General features: G+C 46.0%; 1 protein-coding gene and 1 long non-coding RNA gene across 4 annotated transcripts in view; one reads left to right on the forward strand and one right to left on the reverse strand.

Annotated features, from left to right (window-relative positions):
* Positions 1-21,945, forward strand: part of mtss1la (MTSS I-BAR domain containing 2a) — a 45,222-nt gene that overhangs the window by 15,992 nt on the left and 7,285 nt on the right. For all 3 annotated transcript variants that reach the window (XM_021601399.3, XM_090231093.1, XM_090231096.1), the window contains exons 4-9: positions 7,532-7,616; positions 7,729-7,820; positions 7,916-7,990; positions 10,319-10,476; positions 21,271-21,378; positions 21,534-21,764. In XM_021601399.3, coding sequence (XP_021457074.2) covers positions 7,532-7,616; positions 7,729-7,820; positions 7,916-7,990; positions 10,319-10,476; positions 21,271-21,378; positions 21,534-21,764 — 749 coding nt within the window. The remainder of the gene's footprint in view (positions 1-7,531; positions 7,617-7,728; positions 7,821-7,915; positions 7,991-10,318; positions 10,477-21,270; positions 21,379-21,533; positions 21,765-21,945) is intronic.
* LOC149985510 (uncharacterized) lies at positions 1,407-14,963 on the reverse strand. The gene is made up of 3 exons (XR_016495088.1): positions 14,836-14,963; positions 14,406-14,467; positions 1,407-1,536 (listed from the first exon to the last, which is right to left on the reverse strand). It is a non-coding gene; the product is annotated as an uncharacterized LOC149985510 (long non-coding RNA).

The raw sequence follows: 21,945 nt of genomic DNA on the forward strand, positions 1-21,945 counted from the left end.
CAGCTGGATAAGATTCCAATTTCGTGACATTCCTGGAAACATAAAAGTGAGGATGTTCTGTTCTTTAGCGACCTCGCACCAGCCTCTATAAACATATTGATGTTTGACACAGGAAGGACATAGCACAGTCAGCACTCTCAAAAACACTCAAGCTGTTTTAACTAGCTTCCAACCTAGTTTTAGCATCTTTGGCAGGTAGAACAGTTTGAAGGTGTTCCAATGGGAAGCTAAATCCATTCAGACTCCACCCCACCCCCACCCCCCACACACACCATGTTGAATGCATCAGGGAGGGAGGCCCCAGGCTCTAGTCCTGGAGCTACTGGCGGGCGGATGGCGGGACCAGTGCGGCCTCTGTAAAGCCAGCTTGTTAAATTCCTCCCCCGAGGATCACTGGAGAATGGGGATAATCAGGACCAGAGGTCTGGAACCACTCACCAGTCAATGGGCCTGGTTTGCTCAAAAATACTGTACACAACAACTTTAACCATGAGCAGACTTGGTCGTATAGATCTATGTAGCTACCTGGGAAGTGTCAGTATCTGGCACATACAGTCATCCACCTCTGACTTATGACTGTGTACCATATGTAGTCATGGATATATCTACAATAACATTGTGGGACATTTACCTCAGCCTGAATGAATATAATATGGCTCCATTGCCCTGCCCATCTGTTATTATTCTTATGTTATAATACACAGCTTCACACTTGTTGAGAACATGCATCAAGGCAACTACTGTCAATGTGGATATGCGTGCATCCGTATGTACTAGATGGATCCCTCTGGATTCCAGTGAGTGAATGGAGCGTTTGAGGCTATCCCCGTCAGATAGGCTACAGTGAATGGAGTGTTGGAGGCTATCCCCGTCAGATAGGCTACAGTGAATGGAGTGTTGGAGGCTATCCCCGTCAGATAGGCTACAGTGAATGGAGCGTTTGAGGCTATCCCCGTCAGATAGGCTACAGTGAATGGAGTGTTGGAGGCTATCCCCGTCAGATAGGCTACAGTGAATGGAGTGTTGGAGGCTATCCCCGTCAGATAGGCTACAGTGAATGGAGCGTTTGAAGCTATCCCAGCCCAGCAGGCTATAGTGAATGGAGCGTTTGAGGCTATCACAGTCAGACAGGCTATTGAATGGAGAGTTTGAGGCTATCCCAGCATCTGCTCCAGCCAGGCCTGTGGTGTGGGCTGTGGGACTCCAGGCTGTGGAGCGTGTCCGGTCAGGTTCAGAGGCCAGGGCTCTTGGATGTAGAAAGCCTACTGGTCAGGACGTCTCCAGGATGTCACTTTCAGCCAATCCTTCGGAGGGGAAGTAAGGGGAAACCTGGCAGGTGTGGATGGGAATGGGGGCAAGGTGGAAAGGATATGGGGGTAGTGTGTGTGTGTGTGTGTGGAGGGAGGCTAGCTGACTGTGACATTGGGAAGGTCTGTTATAGAGATAAAAGGCCCATTACTCCCCTCCATCCTCCTCTTCTTCCCTCTTCCTGCCAAGCCAGCCCCTTTAGAGTTGATCTGCAGCTGTGGACGCCTCCTGTAGTGGAAAGAGGAACACTCAGAGAGAGAGAGAGAGAGAGAGAGGAGAGAGAGAGTTTCCATGTGTAATTCTGTGAGTGCATTTTGTATATGTCTATGTATATATGTTATACAAGCATATTCACATTGGTTTGGCCTTCAATTACCTATTCAATCGATCAGGAGTTGTGAAAAGAAGAGACTGAGTGGAGAGGAGTCTCTATAGTTTCAGTGACATTTTTATGCATGCAAAATTAATATCATACAGAGAGAGAGGACCGTTGTGTTACAAATCACATCACAAACACACTGTGGGTGACAGAGGACTTATTTCCCGGGAAAGAAAGTCGGAAGGGGGGTTAAGGGCTCAACATGGGGAGAATCTCAATTGCATACTCCTCGTGTCCTTTCCAATGTTCCCTCTAAGCTGTGGTTGTGCGCGGGCGTGCAGCTCCCCTGGGACTGCCGCGCAGAAGAAATATCAGCCCCCGCAGAGAAGCACGAGATTGAACTTCACTCAACTTTCTAGAGTTTCCCCCGTTAGATAACACTTTCAACGGTTCCCTTTACTGTGGGAATTGGGATCGAATCAATGTAATATTAGCCACTTTCAATGTAACATACCGTAACAAAACGAACTATGAAAGACTTAGTATGCTAAATGAACTATGCAAGAGATTTTGTTGTAGGCAGACCTCATCAGAGTAGGATTCTATTACATTGACTGGCAAGACACAGGCCCGTACTCTACACAGACCTGTGCGGCATAACCAATCAGAGCCGCAGTAGGCAAATAGACCATTGCCATATATGCTGTGCCATTCACTGTGCCATTCACTTTGACCTGGACTGTGTTTACAGCATGAGCGGTCATGAGTAGATGCGCTTGTTTTGAAATCAAAGCGAAAGCTACATGTAGCCACGTGTGCACATTTGTTTATATCCTTTGCTAGTTAGTGAGTTATTAGGTTATTAGCCCAGTTAAAGATCATTTGTAGTCAGCAATGGGGGAGTGATTGCTGACAGTGGGGAGGTAGATAGGCAGAGGGTAGCATAATATATCTGATTCTCTGTAATAATGGTATGGGAATAATTATGCATTTTATTTTGTAAAGTGGTTTGTTGCATCAAACAACACAACATTTCCAGTCACCGTCTTGTCTGAAGGACAAGTGGATCAACAGGTTAAGGTCAAGCCCTGCATGTTTTTTTTCAAAAGTCTGGAATGTAGGCCTACATTGAAGACTACACATTGGCTGCTACTGTAGGCTGAACGATAGAACAGCTATTTCCATGTTAAAATGTAATGGGATGCATTTCCTCTCATTGTTTTTGATGTTAGACCACACTGATAGGCCTACACTATGGTCCAATAGCCACAGTAGCCTACTTGACCACTGAAATTAAAGCGGGCACAGCCTCAATGTTTATAATAAACGCCCCCGGAGTTGCACAGAACTTTCACAACGTTCAAGTTTGCACTCGTCGGACCTGAAATTTTCTCTGTGACGCAAAAAAGGAGAGGGAACATTGATCCTCTCTCCTCGACCCCTTCTCAAAACCCTTTGGAGGAGGTCAGAGGGGAGGGACCTCTGGCTTTCTCATTCAATGGGTTTTGAAAAAGAGATGAGGAGAGAGAGGATGCGAGAGATCTTCCCATGGTCTCTGTTCCCTATGTCACTTCCTGTGTTAGGGGGTGGGATTCAGCTGGGTAACCTCTGACCTCTTACCTGTACACATTTCAGTCACTTGGAAAGGAAATAAAGCTGTATCACAACATGACTAAACTTCCACCACACATCATCCCATCCACACATGGTTGTCAGTGGATTCATCCATCCCCCAAATCCATCCAGCATCTGGCGGGAAGCCCCTGATGCCTCTGGGAGATGGAGTTATGTGAGGTGGAATGCTTTTGACATAATCCACAGAGCATTGAAGCCAATGAAGGGAATACTAGCTACTGTATGTGTTGTGAAAGGTGCTTTGTCTTATGATGAGTTTCACCAGGGAATTAGTTTAGTCTCTAGGTATATAAATGAAATAGATTACTCTTCATTGTATGCATCCATCTTCAGTAGGGAAGTGCATATTTTCCCTTCAAGATGATTCGATACATATCTACAGTGGGGCAAAAAAGTATTTAGTCAGCCACCAATTGTGCAAGTTCTCCCACTTAAAAAGATGAGAGAGGCCTGTAATTTTCATCATAGGTACACTTCAACTATGACAGACAAAATGAGAAAAAAAATCCAGAAAATCACATTGTAGGATTTTCAATTAATTTCTTTGCAAATTATGGTGGAAAATAAGTATTTGGTCACCTACAAACAAGCAGGATTTCTGGCTCTCACAGACCTGTAACTTATTCTTTAAGAGGCTCCTCTGTCCTCCACTTGTTACCTGTATTAATGGCACCTGTTTGAACTTGTTATCAGTATAAAATACACCTGTACACAACCTCAAACAGTCACACTCCAAACTCCATTATGGCCAAGACCAAAGAGCTGTCAAAGGACACCAGAAACAAAATTGTAGACCTACACCAGGCTGGGAAGACTGAATCTGCAATAGGTAAGCAGCTTGGTTTGAAGAAATCAACTGTGGGAGCAATTATTAGGAAATGGAAGACAAGACCACTGATAATCTCCCTCAATCTGGGGCTCCACGCAAGTTCTCACCCCGTGGGGTCAAAATGATCACAGGAACGGTGAGCAAAAATCTCAGAACCACACGGGGGGACCTAGTGAATGACCTGCAGAGAGCTGGGACCAAAGTAACAAAGCCTACCATCAGTAACACACTACGCCGCCAGGGACTCAAATCCTGCAGTGCCAGACGTGTCCCCCTGCTTAAGACAGTACATGTCCAGGCCCGTCTGAAGTTTGCTAGAGAGCATTTGGATGATCCAGAAAAATATTTGGAGAATGTCACATGGTCAGATGAAACCAAAATATAACTTTTTGGTAAAAACTCAACTCGTCGTGTTTGGAGGACAAAATAATGCTGAGTTGCATCCAAAGAACACCATACCTACTGTAAAGCATGGGGGTGGAAACATCATGCTTTGGGGCTGTTTTTCTGCAAAGGGACCAGGACGACTGATCCATGTAAGAATGAATGGGGCCATGTATCGTGAGAATTTGAGTGAAAACCTCCTTCCGTCAGCAAGGGCATTGAAGATGAAACGTGGCTGGGTCTTTCAGCATGACAATGATCCCAAACACACCGCCCGGGCAACGAAGGAGTGGCTTCGTAAGAAGGATTTCATGGTCCTGGAGTGGCCTAGCCAGTCTCCAGATCTCAACCCCATATAAAATCTTTGGAGGGAGTTGAAAGTCTGTGTTGCCCAGCAACAGCCCCAAAACATCACTGCTCTAGAGGAGATCTGCATGGAGGAATGGGCCAAAATACTAGCAACAGTGTGTGAAAACCTTGTGAAGACTTACAGAAAACGTTTGACCTCTGTCATTGCCAACAAAGGGTATATAACAAAGTATTGAGATAAACTTTTGTTATTGACCAAATACTTATTTTCCACCATAATTTGCAAATAAATGCATAAAAAATCCTACAATGTGATTTTCTGGATTTTTTTTCCTCATTTTGTCTGTCATAGTTGAAGTGTACCTATGATGAAAATTACAGGCCTCTCTCATCTTTTTAAGTGGGAGAACTTGCACAATTGGTGGCTGACTAAATACTTTTTTGCCCCACTGTAGATACATTGGCTCCGATATGATACAGGATCGATAAGTTTCAGTTTATACTATTCGATGCACTGGGTCTCTGAGCCGGATCTGTCTCAGGGAAGCTGGGCATCTACCACCCCACTGTCAGTTTGGGGGGGGCATTGTTTTCTTTTTGTTCCTCCCCACTTTTGATTTAAAAAAAACATCACCCACAGATGAATTAGTTCATTTTGCAGATTAAAAGTGTTAGATCTAGTAATGTATCCATATGCATCTTAAAAATGTGCTACGACACAGCAAAACATCAATGTACATAATTGTATTCACACCACTATTTAAGCATTCACAAAACATCTGTACATCGACCAAAAAGTGTTACAAAATGTGGATTTCACCCCCGTCTCCTAATCAAATGGTTTAGAACGCTTGAACATTTTGACAGAGTTGAGCTTCTCTTCTTCTCTGCTTCAACCATGCAGTGTGGGTAGCAAAAACGATTGCTGTCCTCATTATGAAATTAGCAACTTTACCCTGAATATCTATAACTGACCATACTGATTGTTTCAAGCAAAACTACCAAAAATGATTGCTGATGATGAACCTGAACAATGAAATTAAAACCTAATCCCTGATCAGCACGTAGCCTACCTATAGACAGATGAGAGTGGTGTCTCCGGTGGTAGCTTAGGCTACTTTTATTCAACAGCACATTTGATAAAAATAGCCTAGCAAATGACATTGTTTAACATAAAATGTAATATTGCGCAATCCATTTGACAAACATTTGAATGCTGAAGGTGACCCGCAGATGTGCCGTTCGGCATGAAAAATGACTTGTATATATATATATATATATATATTTTTTTTTTTTTACCTTTATTTAACTAGGCAAGTCAGTTAAGAACAAATTCTTATTTACAATGACGGCCTTCCTTGTTCAGGGCCAGAACGACAGACTTTTTACCTTGTCAGCTCGGGGAATCGATCTAGAACCCTTTCGGTTACTAGTCCAACGCTATAACCACTAGGCTACCCGCCACCCCGTATATCAATGATTGTCAACACAATTACATGCTTAGTTCGACACTGAAGGAGAGGACGCAATTGTCACACAAGATGAGGTATTCTCAGAAGGTAGAAAGAAAGTCATTTGAGAAAAAAAGAACTTGTAACGTTTGAATCTATTGCCTGACCGGTGGATGCTACATTTGAATCGAGTTTGGGGTCGATGCGCTCATATCTTAAACATTTGAACCAGGGACCGATGCATATCGGTCAATCATAACAACCCTAATCTTCAGTATTCTACAGTCAGACAATGTTTGATTTGATCAAGTTAGATCAGCAGCTTTCTCTCTCTCTTCTCCCTCTAATATCTTTTTCACTCTACTGAGCTGAGCAATCCTGCACTGGCCTGGCTACACATCCACCATAGTTGCTGAAGCCAGCACAGTTCGGGTTGGCACAATAGTGTGGAAAGAGCTTAACTGTGTGCAGGCCCAGGCTTGGTAGATTGAGCCTTACTCGTGGACAGACAGGTTCAAGCCGGTCTTTCCTCACACCCCTGTAAGAATGGTGTTTAGGAAACCCAGAGAACAGGAAAGGCAGAGCAGGCCAGGGAAGAATAGAGGGATATCCCCTTACAGGGTACCCACCTTTTTCCTTCAGGATAGAGTTGGGAAGAGGGGGTATGTAAATCACACCACCTGTCTACACACACGGACTAACACACACGCGTGCGAGCGCATGCGTGCGCTCATGCACATGTGTGTGTCTGCCTGCGAATGTGTGTGTTGGTGTGAGACCCTCCCGACCATCCCCCGATTAGGCCGCGTTGGCCCAGTGGATTAGAGCAGGATCAATCCTGGCCGATATTTCTACGGTCCCCTAAGAATGAGCCCTGGATGCGGCCTGTAGCCGGCGGAGCATGTAGCTTGGGGCTAGCCTGGGCTTTAAGGCTTAACACCCCATTTTAATTACGCTTGACTAGAGAGGAGAAGTAATACAGCAACTCAGACAAGCTGTGATTTCCTGGGCTGTGGGGTGGGGTGGGTAAATCACTGAATGCAATTACATTTCATTGGTGTAGTTGGTGTCCAGCCCAGGGTAGTAGATGCAAGATAATGTGCAGGATGAATGGGCTGCAGCCTATAGAAGTTGTGTTGGGTTGATTACTTTTGACATTTTCCTGTAAGATTTTGTTTGGAGAAAATAACTGTGCTAGCTGAGCTGACTGGTGTCCCTTGTTGTGAAATGCAATGCCGCCCCCCAGTGGTTGTGTAAACCCACACTAGAAGAACCAATCTCTCCCTCTCTCTCCAGGAGGCACCAGGGACATAGGTTCAGCTCTGACCAGGATGTGCATGAGACACCGCAGCATCGAGACTAAACTACGCCACTTCACCAAGTAAGTGGTCCACCTTCAACCCTGCCTGATTCCTCTCCCTACATCTCTGTGCATTGCTAATGGTGCTACAAGTCCTGTCCTTACCCTTCCTCTTCTTTCCTCTCCTCCCCAGTGCTCTTATGGAAGGCCTAGTCACTCCTCTCCAGGACAGGATAGAGGAATGGAAGAAGACAGCTAACCTGCTGGACAAAGACCACGCCAAAGGTGAGGGTTTATGTATATTGAATTTGATTGATTGATCAAATCAATCAACAAATGACGCTTAACTCCAGGTTGACCGCTCCTTCTCTCCTCGTCAGAATACAAGCGGTCTCGCCAGGAGATCAAGAGGAAGTCCTCAGACACCATGAAGCTCCAGAAGAAGGCCAGGAAAGGTAATATCGAACCGCACCCTGTGACATGATCTGATTGGCTACTGCTAAAAACCACTGGTTACTGATTGGCTACTGTTAAAAACTCTGTCCAAAACAGGATGTAGACTAGATAGAAAATGTGTTGTACTGCTGTAGGCTAGTTACCAGCACCTAACTGGGAAATGCCACAACCTAGTGTCCTGAATGAGAAATACATTGTCATGGGTTTCCAATGAGGGATAAATCAGAAATGAAGGCTATCATCCAAAAGGTTTGGAGGTAAAAAAGAAGAGGTTTATTTGTACAACTTTGATCTATTTCAATGCGTCTAACGATGACTGTGCCAACTCTAATATTGGGCTTTCTGTCTATGCTTTCTACCCCCCCCCTCCCCTCTTCCACCCATGCTACCCGTCTGTCTCCTCCTCTGCCTCCTCACTGGCCTATTTCCCTGCTGTAGAGCTTCTAGGTATGTGTGTTATGCTTTCCCCACATTTCCCCACGTTGCATGAGGCATTTCATGATAATGCTATAGTTATTGTGTGTGTTTCTGTGTGTGTGTGTGTGTGTGTGTGTGTGTGTGTATGTGTGTCCTGCATCATCACGTCATTGTGTCTGACCATCTCACCTGGAGTGTTGTAGTCTGTCTGATACTGGTGTGTCCTATCAGTATTGACATACCCCTCGTCTGTGATGGGGAGTAGTGAACTATATGTAGTTCAGCTAGTAATTGAACTACATTTGGCAGTAGCTTGGTGGTAGTTTATCTAAATTCAAATCAAGCTAGTGTTTTCAGTAGATAATTACTTAGTTTTGCCATGCAGCGTTGTAGCTAACTACAGGAACTGCGCACTACATAGAAATATGGGAGAAATAGGCAAGACATTCCTTTCTTTTTTGTCATCAGATCTGCCGAATTACACATTCTGTTAACATCTGACTCCAGTCCAGAGTGATCTGTTTGTAGCAATTTGTAGTCTAAGACGTTTCAGATTTACATATGAATAATCACTGAGTACTTTGGATGTAGTGAACTACTTTTTCAAAGTAACTTTAGTTAAGTCAACTAGATTTCTCTTAAGGGTAGCTGTAGTGTAGCTTGACTTAATTAGTAGCTTGGTAAACTATATTTTAGCTTCCCCAACACGGCCTCCTCTACACACCCCTCTTGGTCATCATGTCACCATGTTTCATAATTTGGGTACAAAACTTTTTTGTTACAGTCTCTTGAGTTGAATGGTAATTTTCCACAGTCACTGGTCATTTTCCACAGTCACTGGTCATTTTCCACAGTCACTGGTCATTTTCCACAGTTGTTCAGTAACCTCTTTACATACCGAACAGAGGAGTGAATTATTACTATCTCATTATCTATAGGGCACTAAAAGCAATGCGGAAATCTAATTTCCTCTGGTTTTAAAGATCCTAGCACTCCTCTATCTTAGACATATAGGCTGTGAGAACTGGTTAGAACCGGAAGTGGAGCCAATTACCCCTTATCTATTTTCCTAGCTTGCCTCCACCTAGAAGGGGGATGTATCTCTTTGTGTAGATGAAGTATATAAAGACTGTGTCATTTGTAAATGAACAATATACTCCCCAGGTTCATCCTGAGAGAGTGATTTTCCTTGCAATTGCTCAAATAAACCTCTTATCACTGATAATGAGTTGTAATGAGTTTTCCTCAACAATAAGGCTGTCTCATACATGGCGGCTGAATATGTCATCAGTGTTGTATTTAACTGTGCTAGTAAACCATGTTCATTTCAGGATCTCCATCCATATCATCTGTTTTTTTGGTCAAATACACCAGATATGTACAGTGAAATGTGTTGTTTTACAGAGCTAGACATAGTAGTACAGCACCCATGGAGCAAATTAGGGTTGTGCCTTGCTCAAGGACACCAACAGATTTTTCACCTTGGTTGCTCGGGTATTCAAACCAGCATCCTTTTCCTGACTGGCCCAACACTCTAACCCACTAGGCCACCTGCGGAGTTGTTGGTGCTAGTCTCGTTTAAGATATGTGCTGTAGTTTCGTCCCATTCTCATTGACGCGTATCATTTCAGTGCAGTGTTGTTTGTCAATGGTGGTCTGTCCTACGGTACACCGGCAGGCCCAAACCTGGCAGAGGGTTTTAATCACCACTCTTTTCTTCTCCTCCTCCTCTCTCATTTCATCCTCATCCTCTAACCATCTTATCCAATGCCCCTCATCCCCGGGTACCCTGTTCTTTCACTATTGACCCCTCCCTCTGCTATCCCCTGCCCCTTACCCTTTCTCTTGTCTTCGTCTTTTATCTTCCCTCCTCTATGTACTCTTCTCTCTTTACCCCCCCTCCTCCCCAGGCCGGGGAAACCTGCGTCCCCAGCTGGACAGTGCCATGCAGGACGTCAGTGACCTCTACCTTCTGATGGGGGAGACCGAGAAGCAGGCGGTGCGCCGGGCCCTCCTAGAGGAGAGGGGGCGCTACTGCTTCTTCATCAACCTGCTGAAGCCTGTGGTGGTGAGCACAGATCTAGGATCAGCCTATCCAAATCCAAATCCTTAGCTATTATAGGGAAAACTTCACTCACTTTAGATCAGTCTGTGGTTGTGAGAGGGGAGGATGATGATAGAGTTGGCTGGGGTGGGTGCTGGGGCATAGATCTAGGATAAGATTACACTCCCTAAATCTTAACCTTAACCAGTATGTGGGAAAAACCTGCCTGATTGTAGATCAGCGTATGGTGGTGAGAGAGGAGGATTGCTGAGATACCAGGGCGGGGTGGGCTCCCGGGAGAAGTTGCCTTGGCTTTAGGCTAGAGTTGAGGGTTGAAGTCAATTCCACAAATTACATTAGAATTCTATTCTCTCTCCCTGTTAATTACATTCAATTCAATTTAAATTCCAGGTCAGTCTTTGAATTCAGAGATAATTGAATTCCTCTGAATTCCAATGTTAGGTAAATTCCAAGAATTCAATTCCCAAATCAATATTATCCCCCAAAATTCCAAATAATAATTCTCTGCAACCTGAGCCACCCCCATAGAATTGTTCCGAGAGCCGATTCATGACCCGCCAATTAACATCAATTTATTAATATTTTTTATGACTCCAGAGCAGTAGGCTATTCCCCATCCCTAAATTAATTAATTTGTCTGCATGTCTACATTTGGATAAAAGGAAACCATGCCATGAATGAATAAGAAGGATAGGCCGATCTTATTTTCACAATGCTGTGCGGCACATTGACAACTCAAATTGCTTTGAGAAAGAGCCCTATAATTAGCATTCTTCTAATAAAACCTATACTGATATAACAAAACAATACTTTTACAATCAATATTGTTTATTTTTTATTTGATTTATTTCACCTTTATTTAACCAGGTAGGCAAGTTGAGAACAAGTTCTCATTTACAATTGCGACCTGGCCAAGATAAAGCAAAGCAGTTCGACACATACAACGACACAGAGTTACACATGGAGTAAAACAAACATACAGTCAATAATACAGTAGAAACAAGTCTATATACGATGTGAGCAAATGAGGTGAGATAAGGGAGGTAAAGGCAAAAAAAGGCCATGGTGGCAAAGTAAATACAATATAGTAAGTAAAACACTGGAATGGTAGATTTGCAGTGGAAGAATGTGCAAAGTAGAAATACAAATAATGGGGCGCAAAGGAGCAAAATAAATAAATAAATTAAATACAGTAGGGAAAGAGGTAGTTGTTTGGGCTAAATTATAGGTGGGCTATGTACAGGTGCAGTAATCTGTGAGGTGCTCTGACAGTTGGTGCTTAAAGCTAGTGAGGGAGATAAGTGTTTCCAGTTCCAGAGATTTTTGTAGTTCGTTCCAGTCATTGGCAGCAGAGAACTGGAAGGAGAGGCGGCCAAAGAAAGAATTGGTTTTGGGGGTGACTAGAGAGATATACCTGCTGGAGCGTGTGCTACAGGTGGGAGATGCTATGGTGACCAGCGAGCTGAGATAAGGGGGGACTTTACCTAGCAAGGTCTAGTAGATGACATGGAGCAAGTGGGTATGGCGACGAGTATGAAGCGAGGGCCAGCCAACGAGAGCGTACAGGTCGCAATGGTGGGTAGTATATGGGGCTTTGGTGACAAAATGGATTGCACTGTGATAGCCTGCATCCAATTTGTTGAGTAGGGTATTGGAGGCTATTTTGTAAATGACATCGCCGAAGTCGAGGATTGGTAGGATGGTCAGTTTTACAAGGGTATGTTTGGCAGCATGAGTGAAGGATGCTTTGTTGCGAAATAGGAAGCCAATTCTAGGTTTAACTTTGGATTGGAGATGTTTGTGGGTCTGGAAGGAGAGTTTACAGTCTAACCAGACACCTAGGTATTTGTAGTTGTCCACGTATTCTAAGTCAGAGCCGTCCAGAGTAGTGATGTTGGACAGGCGGGCAGGTGCAGGCAGCGATCGGTTGAAGAGCATGCATTTAGTTTTACTTGTATTTAAGAGCAATTGGAGGCCACGGAAGGAGAGTTGTATGGCATTGAAGCTTGCCTGGAGGGTTGTTAACACAGTGTCCCAAGAAGGGCCAGAAGTATACAGAATGGTGTCGTCTGCGTAGAGGTGGATCAGACACTCACCAGCAGCAAGAGCGACATCATTGATGTATACAGAGAAGAGAGTCAGTCCAAGAATTGAACCCTGTGGCACCCCCATAGAGACTACCAGAGGTCCGGACAGCAGACCCTCCGATTTGACACAATGAACTCTATCAGAGAAATAGTTGGTGAACCAGGCGAGGCAATAATTTGAGAAACCAAGGCTGTCGAGTCTGCCGATGAGGATGTGGTGATTGACAGAGTCGAAAGCCTTGGCCAGACAATGAATACGGCTGCACAGTAATGTTTCTTATCAATGGTGGTTAAGATATCGTTTAGGACCTTGAGCGTGGCTGAGGTGCACCCATGACCAGCTCTGAAACCAGATTGCATAGCAGAGAAGGTATGGTGAGATTCGAAATGGTCTGTAATCTGTTTGTTGATTTGGCTTTCGAAGACCTTAGAAAGGCAGGGTAGGCAGTTTGGGTCAAGAGTGTCCCCCCCTTTGAAGAGGGGGATGACCGCAGCTGCTTTCCAATCTTTGGGAATCTCAGACGACACGAAAGAGAGGTTGAACAGGCTAGTAATAGGGGTGGCAACAATTTCGGCAGATAATTTTAGAAAGAAAGGGTCCAGATTGTCTAGCCCGGCTGATTTGTAGGGGTCCAGATTTTGCAGCTCTTTCAGAACATCAGCTGACTGGATTTGGGAGAAGGAGAAATGGGGAAGGCTTGGGCGAGTTGCTGTGGGGGGTGCAGTGCTGTTGACCGGGGTAGGAGTAGCCAGGTGTAAAGCATGGCCAGCCGTAGAAAAATGCTTATTGAAATTCTCAGTGGTGACAGTGTTTCCTATCTTCAGTGCAGTGGGCAGCTGGGAGGAGGTGTTCTTATTCTCCATGGACTTCACAGTGTCCCAGAACTTTTTTGAGTTAGTGTTGCAGGAAGCAAATTTCTGCTTGAAAAAGCTAGCCTTGGCTTTTCTAACTGCCTGTGTATAATGGTTTCTAGCTTCCCTGAACAGCTGCATATCACGGAGGCTGTTCGATGCTAATGCAGAACACCATAGGATGTTTTTGTGTTGGTTCAGGGCAGTCAGGTCTGAGGAGAACCAAGGGCTATATCTGTTCCTGGTTCTAAATTTCTTGAATGGGGCATGCTTATTTAAGATGGTTAGGAAGGCATTTATAAAAAATACCCAGGCATCCTCTACTGACGGGATGAGATCAATATCCTTCCAGGATACCCCGGCCAGTTCGATTAGAAAGGCCTGCTTGCTGAGGTGTTTCAGGGAGCGTTTGACAGTGATGAGTGGAGGTCGTTTGACCGCTGACCCATTACGGATGCAGGCAATGAGGCAGTGATCGCTGAGATCTTGGTTGAAGTTTAGATAATCAAATTGTTTAATTGAGACTTAAATAAACAATTCACAGAATTGAATAGGCTACAGGCTGCAAAAATACATTTATTTAGTAGGCAATTGGCTTCTCAAACTTTTACCGATCACACAGGTTTAAATTTTATATGGCCTGCATATGGTCTAAATGAATGAATTTACATTGCGTAATAATTAACTGATAATTAACCTTTCTGATCTCCCCATCCCGGATCCGGGTTCGTGAATACAGACTCAAGCTCATTACCATAACGCAACGTTAACTATTCATGAAAATCGCAAATGAAATGAAATAAATATGCTAGCTCTCAAGCTTAGCCTTTTGTTAACAACACTGTCATCTCAGATTTTCAAAATATGCTTCTCAACCATTGCAAAACAAGCATTTGTGTAACAGTATTGATGGCTAACGTAGCATTTAGCATTAGCATTCAGCTGGCAACATTTACACAAAAAAACAGAAAAGCATTCAAAAAAATCATTTACCTTTGAAGAACTTCAGATGTTTTCAATGAGGAGACTCTCAGATAGCAAATGTTCAGTTTTTCCTGAAAGATTATTTGTTTAGGACAAATCGCTCCGTTTTCTGCGTCACGTTTAGCTATGAAAAAACCCCTGTATCCAGGATTGTGTAAATCTATCAGCAAGCTCATTAGCATAACACGACGTTAACTATTTATGAAAATCGCAAATGAAATGAAATAAATATGCCATCTCTCAAGCTTAGCCTTTTGTAAACAACACTGTCATCTCAGATTTTCAAAATATGCTTCTCAACCATAGGAAAACAATAATTTGTGTAAAAGTAGCTAGCTAGAGTTAGCATTTCGCGTTAGCATTTAGCGTTAGCATTAGCGTTAGCATCCAGCACGCAACATTAACAAAAACATAAAAGCCTTCAAATAAAATAATTTACCTTTGAAGAACTTCTGATGTTTTCAATGAGGATACTCTCAGTTAGATAGCAGATGCTCAGTTTTTCCAAAAAGATTCCTTGTGTATTAGAAATAGCTCCGTTTTATACATCACATTTGGCTACCAAAAAAAATCCATAAATTCAGTCCTCAAAACGCAAACTTTTTTCCAAATTAACTCCATAATATCGACTGAAAACATGGCAAACGTTGTTTAGAATCAATCATCAAGGTGTTTTTCACATATCTCTTCATTGATACATCGTTCTTGGACACATGCTTTCTCCCCTGAATCAAATGGTAAAGTAGAAGCAGCTGGCAATTGCGCACCGAATTCGACGCAGGACACCAGGCGGACACTTGGAAAATGTAGTCTCTTATGGTCAATCTTCCAATGATATGCCTACAAATACGTCACAATGCTGCTAAGACCTTGGGCGAACGACAGAAAGTGTAGGCTCATTCGTTGCGCAATCACAGCCATATAAGGAGAGAATGGAAAACAGAGCTTCAGAAATTCTGCTAATTCCTGGGTGATGCATCATCTTGGTTTCGCCTGTAGAATGAGTTCTGGGGCACTTACAGACAAAATCTTTGCAGATTCTGAAACTTCAGAGTGTTTTCTTTCCAAAACTGTCAAGAATATGCATAGTCGAGCATCTTTTCGTGACAAAATATCGCGCTTAAAACGGGAACGTTTTTTATCCAAAAATGAAATAGCGCCCCTAGAGCTCTAACAGGTTAACTGAATTATCATAAACAGATACCTGCTGTTACGGTGCGTGAATGAGGACCCAAAAGCGAATCAACTTAAACAGAGCTTCTTTAATTACCACACACAGGTAGGCTCAGATGGACCGGCAGATTCCGACAGGACAGGACAAGGTTACAGCAAACATGACGACAGTCTGGTTCAGGCATGAATGACACAAACAAACAAGAATCCGACAAGGACAGGAGCAGAAACAGAGACAGATATAGGGACCTAATCAGAGGGAAAAAGGGAACAGGTGGGGAACGGGGTGACGAGGTAGTTAGGAGGAGACAGGGCACAGCTGGGGAAAAGAGGGGGAGAAAAGGTAACATAACAACGACCAGCAGAGGGAGACAGGGTGAAGGGAAAGGACAGAGACAAGACAACATGACAGTACATGACAGTACCCCCCCACTCACCGAGCGCCTCCTGGCGCACTCGAGGAGGAAACCTGGCGGCAACGGAGGAAATCATCAATCAGCGCACGGTCCAGCACGTCCCGAGAGGGAACCCAACTCCTCTCCTCAGGACCGTACCCCTCCCAGTCAACTAGGTACTGATGACCACGGCCCCGAGGACGCATGTCCAAGATTTTACGGACCCTGTAGATAGGTGCGCCCTCGACAAGGATGGGGGGGGGGGGGGGAAGACGAGCGGGGGCGCGAAGAGCGGGCTTAACACAGGAGACATGGAAGACCGGGTGGACGCGACGAAGATATCGCGGAAGAAGAAGTCGCACTGCGACAGGATTAATGACCTGAGAGATACGGAATGGACCAATGAACCGCGGGGTCAACTTGCGAGAAGCCGTCTTAAGGGGAAGGTTCTGAGTGGAGAGCCAAACTCTCTGACCGCGACAATATCTAGGGCTCTTCGTTCTACGCTTATTAGCAGCTCTCACAGTCTGCGCCCTATAACGGCAAAGTGCAGACCTGACCCTCTTCCAGGTGCGCTCGCAACGTTGGACAAAAGCCTGAGCGGAGGGGACGCTGGACTCGGCGAACTGAGATGAGAACAACGGAGGCTGGTACCCGAGGCTACTCTGAAAAGGAGATAGCCCGGTCGCAGACGAAGGAAGCGAGTTGTGGGCGTATTCTGCCCAGGGGAGCTGTTCTGACCAAGACGCAGGGTTGCGAAAAGAAAGACTGCGTAAGATGCGACCAATAGTCTGATTGGCCCGTTCTGCTTGACCGTTAGACTGGGGGTGAAAGCCGGAAGAGAGACTGACGGAAGCCCCAATCAAACGGCAAAACTCCCTCCAAAATTGAGACGTGAATTGCGGACCTCTGTCCGAAACGACGTCTGACGGAAGGCCATGAATTCTGAAAACATTCTCGATGATGATTTGTGCCGTCTCTTTAGCAGAAGGAAGCTTAGCAAGGGGAATGAAATGAGCCGCCTTAGAGAACCTATCGACAACCGTAAGAATAACAGTCTTCCCCGCTGACGAAGGCAGTCCGGTGACAAAATCTAAGGCGATGTGAGACCACGGTCGAGAGGGAATAGGAAGCGGCCTGAGACGGCCGGCAGGAGGAGAGTTACCGGACTTAGTCTGCGCGCAGACCGAACAAGCAGCCACGAAACGACGCGTGTCATGCTCCCTGGTGGGCCACCAGAAACGCTGGCGAATGGAAGCAAGCGTACCCCGAACGCCAGGGTGGCCGGCTAACTTGGCAGAGTGAGCCCACTGAAGAACGGCCAGACGAGTAGGAACGGGAACGAAAAGAAGGTTCCTAGGACAAGCGCGCGGCGACGGAGTTTGAGTGAGTGCTTGCTTTACCTGCCTCTCAATTCCCCAGACAGTCAACCCGACAACACGCCCCTCAGGGAGAATCCCCTCGGGGTCAGTGGAGGCTACTGAAGAACTGAAGAGACGAGACAAAGCATCAGGCTTGGTGTTCTTAGAGCCCGGACGATAAGAAATCACGAACTCGAAACGAGCGAAAAACAGCGCCCAACGCGCCTGACGCGCATTAAGTCGTTTGGCAGAACGGATGTACTCAAGGTTCCTATGGTCAGTCCAAACGACAAAAGGAACGGTCGCCCCCTCCAACCACTGTCGCCATTCGCCTAGGGCTAACCGGATGGCGAGCAGTTCGCGGTTACCCACATCATAGTTACGTTCCGACGGCGACAGGCGATGAGAAAAATACGCGCGTGGGTGGACCTTGTCGTCAGAGAGGGAGCGCTGAGAAAGGATGGCTCCCACTCCCACCTCTGACGCGTCAACCTCGACAACGAACTGTCTAGAGACGTCAGGTGTAACAAGGATAGGAGCGGATGTAAAACGATTCTTGAGGAGATCAAAAGCTCCCTGGGCGGAAACGGACCACTTAAAGCACGTCTTGACAGAAGTAAGGGCTGTGAGAGGAGCTGCCACCTGACCGAAATTACGGATGAAACGACGATAGAAGTTCGCGAAGCCGAGAAAGCGCTGCAGCTCGACGCGTGACTTAGGGACGGGCCAATCAATGACAGCTTGGACCTTAGCGGGATCCATCTTAATGCCTTCAGCGGAAATAACAGAACCGAGAAATGTGACGGAGGAGGCATGAAAAGTGCACTTCTCAGCCTTCACGAAAAGACAATTCTCTAAAAGGCGCTGGAGGACACGTCGAACGTGCTGAACATGAATCTGGAGTGACGGTGAAAAAATCAGGATATCGTCAAGGTAAACGAAAACAAAGATGTTCAGCATGTCTCTCAGGACATCATTGACTAATGCCTGAAAGACAGCTGGAGCGTTAGCGAGGCCGAAAGGAAGAACCCGGTATTCAAAGTGCCCTAACGGAGTGTTAAACGCCGTCTTCCACTCGTCCCCCTCCCTGATGCGCACGAGATGGTAAGCGTTACGAAGGTCCAACTTAGTGAAAAACCTGGCCCCCTGCAGGATCTCGAAGGCTGAAGACATAAGAGGAAGCGGATAACGATTCTTCACTGTTATGTCATTCAGCCCTCGATAATCTATGCAGGGGCGCAGAGACCCGTCCTTCTTCTTGACAAAAAAAAACCCCGCTCCGGCGGGAGAGGAGGAGGGGACTATGGTACCGGCGTCAAGAGCTACAGACAAATAATCTTCGAGAGCCTTACGTTCGGGAGCCGACAGAGAGTATAGTCTACCCCGGGGGGGGGTGGTTCCCGGAAGGAGATCAATACTACAATCATACGACCGGTGTGGAGGAAGAGAGGTGGCCCTGGACCGACTGAACACCGTGCGCAGATCGTGATATTCCTCCGGCACCCCTGTCAAATCACCAGGCTCCTCCTGTGAAGAAGAGACAGAGGAAACAGGAGGGATAGCAGACATTAAACATTTCACATGACAAGAGACGTTCCAGGAGAGGATAGAATTACTAGACCAATTAATGGAAGGATTATGACAAACTAGCCAGGGATGGCCCAAAACAACAGGTGTAAAAGGTGAACGAAAAATTAAAAAAGAAATGGTTTCACTATGATTACCAGAAACAGTGAGGGTTAAAGGTAGCGTCTCACGCTGAATCCTGGGGAGAGGACTACCATCCAGGGCGAACAAGGCCGTGGGCTCCTTTAACTGTCTGAGAGGAATGTCATGTTCCCGAGCCCAGGTCTCGTCCATAAAACAGCCCTCCGCCCCAGAGTCTATTAAGGCACTGCAGGAAGCTGACGAACCGGTCCAGCGTAGATGGACCGACAAGGTAGTGCAGGATCTTGAAGGAGAGACAGGAGTAGTAGCGCTCACCAGTAGCCCTCCGCTTACTGACGAGCTCTGGCCTTTTACTGGACATGAAGTGGCAAAATGACCAGCGGAACCGCAATAGAGACAGAGGCGGTTGGTGATTCTCCGTTCCCTCTCCTTAGTCGAGATGCGGATACCTCCCAGCTGCATGGGCTCAGCACCCGAGCCGGCAGAGGAAGATGGTAGTGATGCGGAGAGGGAGGCGACGGAGAGCGCGAGCTCCTTTCCACGAGCTCGGTGACGAAGATCAACCCGTCGCTCAATGCGAATAGCGAGTTCAATCAAGGAATCCACGCTGGAAGGAACCTCCCGGGAGAGAATCTCATCCTTTACCTCTGCGCGGAAACCCTCCAGAAGACGAGCGAGCAAGGCCGGCTCGTTCCAGCCACTGGAGACAGCAAGAGTGCGAAACTCAATAGAGTAGTCTGTTATGGATCGATTGCCTTGACATAGGGAAGACAGGGCCCTGGAAGCCTCCTCCCCAAAAACAGATCGATCAAAAACCCGTATCATCTCCTCCTTAAAGTCTTGATACTGGTTAATACACTCAGCCCTTGCCTCCCAGATTGCCGTGCCCCACTCACGAGCCCGTCCAATAAGGAGAGATATGACGTAGGCGACACGAGCAGTGCTCCTGGAGTAAGTGTTGGGCTGGAGAGAAAACACAATATCACACTGGGTGAGGAACGAGCGGCATTCAGTGGGCTCCCCAGAGTAACACGGCGGGTTATTGATTCTGGGCTCCGGAGATTCGAAAGCCCTGGAAGTGGCCGGTGGATCGAGGCGGAGATGGTGAACCTGTTCTGTGAGGTTGGAGACTTGGGTGGCCAGGGTCTCAACGGCATGTCGAGCAGCAGACAATTCCTGCTTGTGTCTGCCTAGCATCGCTCCCTGGATCTCGACGGCTGAGTGGAGAGGATCCGAAGTCGCTGGGTCCATTCTTGGTCGGATTCTTCTGTTACGGTGCGTGAATGAGGACCCAAAAGCGAATCAACTTAAACAGAGCTTCTTTAATTACCACACACAGGTAGGCTCAGATGGACCGGCAGATTCCGACAGGACAGGACAAGGTTACAGCAAACATGACGACAGTCTGGTTCAGGCATGAATGACACAAACAAACAAGAATCCGACAAGGACAGGAGCAGAAACAGAGACAGATATAGGGACCTAATCAGAGGGAAAAAGGGAACAGGTGGGGAACGGGGTGACGAGGTAGTTAGGAGGAGACAGGGCACAGCTGGGGAAAAGAGGGGGAGAAAAGGTAACATAACAACGACCAGCAGAGGGAGACAGGGTGAAGGGAAAGGACAGAGACAAGACAACATGACAGTACATGACACCTGCTGCTTGCACTTTTATCGGGTTGTTGTCCTCCTTGTCCACAAGATTCCAAACTGGGGATTTCACTCGCGCAGTACCTGTTACCACGATGGTGTATTCCACCATCATAACCTTTCTTTTTATTTCTCCTGTTAGGTTAGCCATTTTCGCGTGAGCTAGGAGTCAGGGAAAATAAACTTGCCAACTTATTGTCGTGTGGCAGACGGGAACATAAGATCTGCACCTGGACAAATTATGAATGTTTCAGCACCACAGACATAATGGACAGTTCCCTGCTCCAGTCTCTTGCTGCATGGATGGTCGCCTAGTCCTAGACTATATCTGCCTCACTGCTCACATAATGGAATTCGCAACACATTTCAACACAACAAGCTCCTGGGCTTGTACAATGTTTTTTTATCTTGATGTAATTCAAACGTTTCCAACCCGCAATATAATTGTTCTGAACCGCCAGCCGACCACTGGTTGAAAGAATGTTTTCATTCTTGTTGTTTGGTGGTCTTAACTTTCATGTTAAAGTTTTTTTTTTTTGTCACAGTTATTTCAGTTAGTCTTAAATAATGCACATGTTATGTCTTTGTGTGTTGCTGAGCGAAAGGTCTTGTTGTTGCTCCTCTTCAGAATGGAGAGATAGCCATGCTGGGAGAGATCACTCACCTGCAGGCCATTGTTGATGACCTCACTGTGCTCACTGAAGACCCACACAAACTGCCCCCGGCTAGTGAGCAGGTAATCTCCAACATATACACAAAAGAACAAGACTTTCCTTACGCAAGAAATCAGTCTTGCAAGCAAACATGCTTAACCAGTAGCACAACATGTCAAACAGTGAATGCACTTAGTGTAGGTATTGCTTGCGTAAACTCTCTCCTCTCTCTCGCCAGGTGATCGGGGACCTGAAGGGTTCAGACTACAGTTGGTCCTACCAGACCCCTCCCTCTTCTCCCAGCAGTGCTGCCTCCAGGAAGAGCAGTATGTGCAGTATCCTCCAGATGCCAACTGTCGGTGCCCATCGTCTCAGTAGTGTCTCCTCCCATGATTCAGGGTTCATCTCTCAGGATGCCAACACCCACTCCAAGCCCCCCTCGCCCATGGCCTCTGACATCACCAGCCAGGTAGACACTCCTCGGAGTCAGTCAGTCTCTAGGCTCCACTCCAGGTTCTCTTGTCACGTTCTTGATTATCAAACCTTTGGAGTATGATAATGCACAGACCTGGGTTGAAATTTGATTATTTGTTATTTAAATACTTATGTTCTGTATATTTCAGTATTCAAATAATATGTCCCGAGTCTAA

This window comes from Oncorhynchus mykiss, chromosome 1 (assembly GCF_057628025.1).
Source record: "Oncorhynchus mykiss isolate SJ-2025 chromosome 1, ASM5762802v1, whole genome shotgun sequence".
Lineage (NCBI taxonomy): Eukaryota > Metazoa > Chordata > Actinopteri > Salmoniformes > Salmonidae > Oncorhynchus > Oncorhynchus mykiss.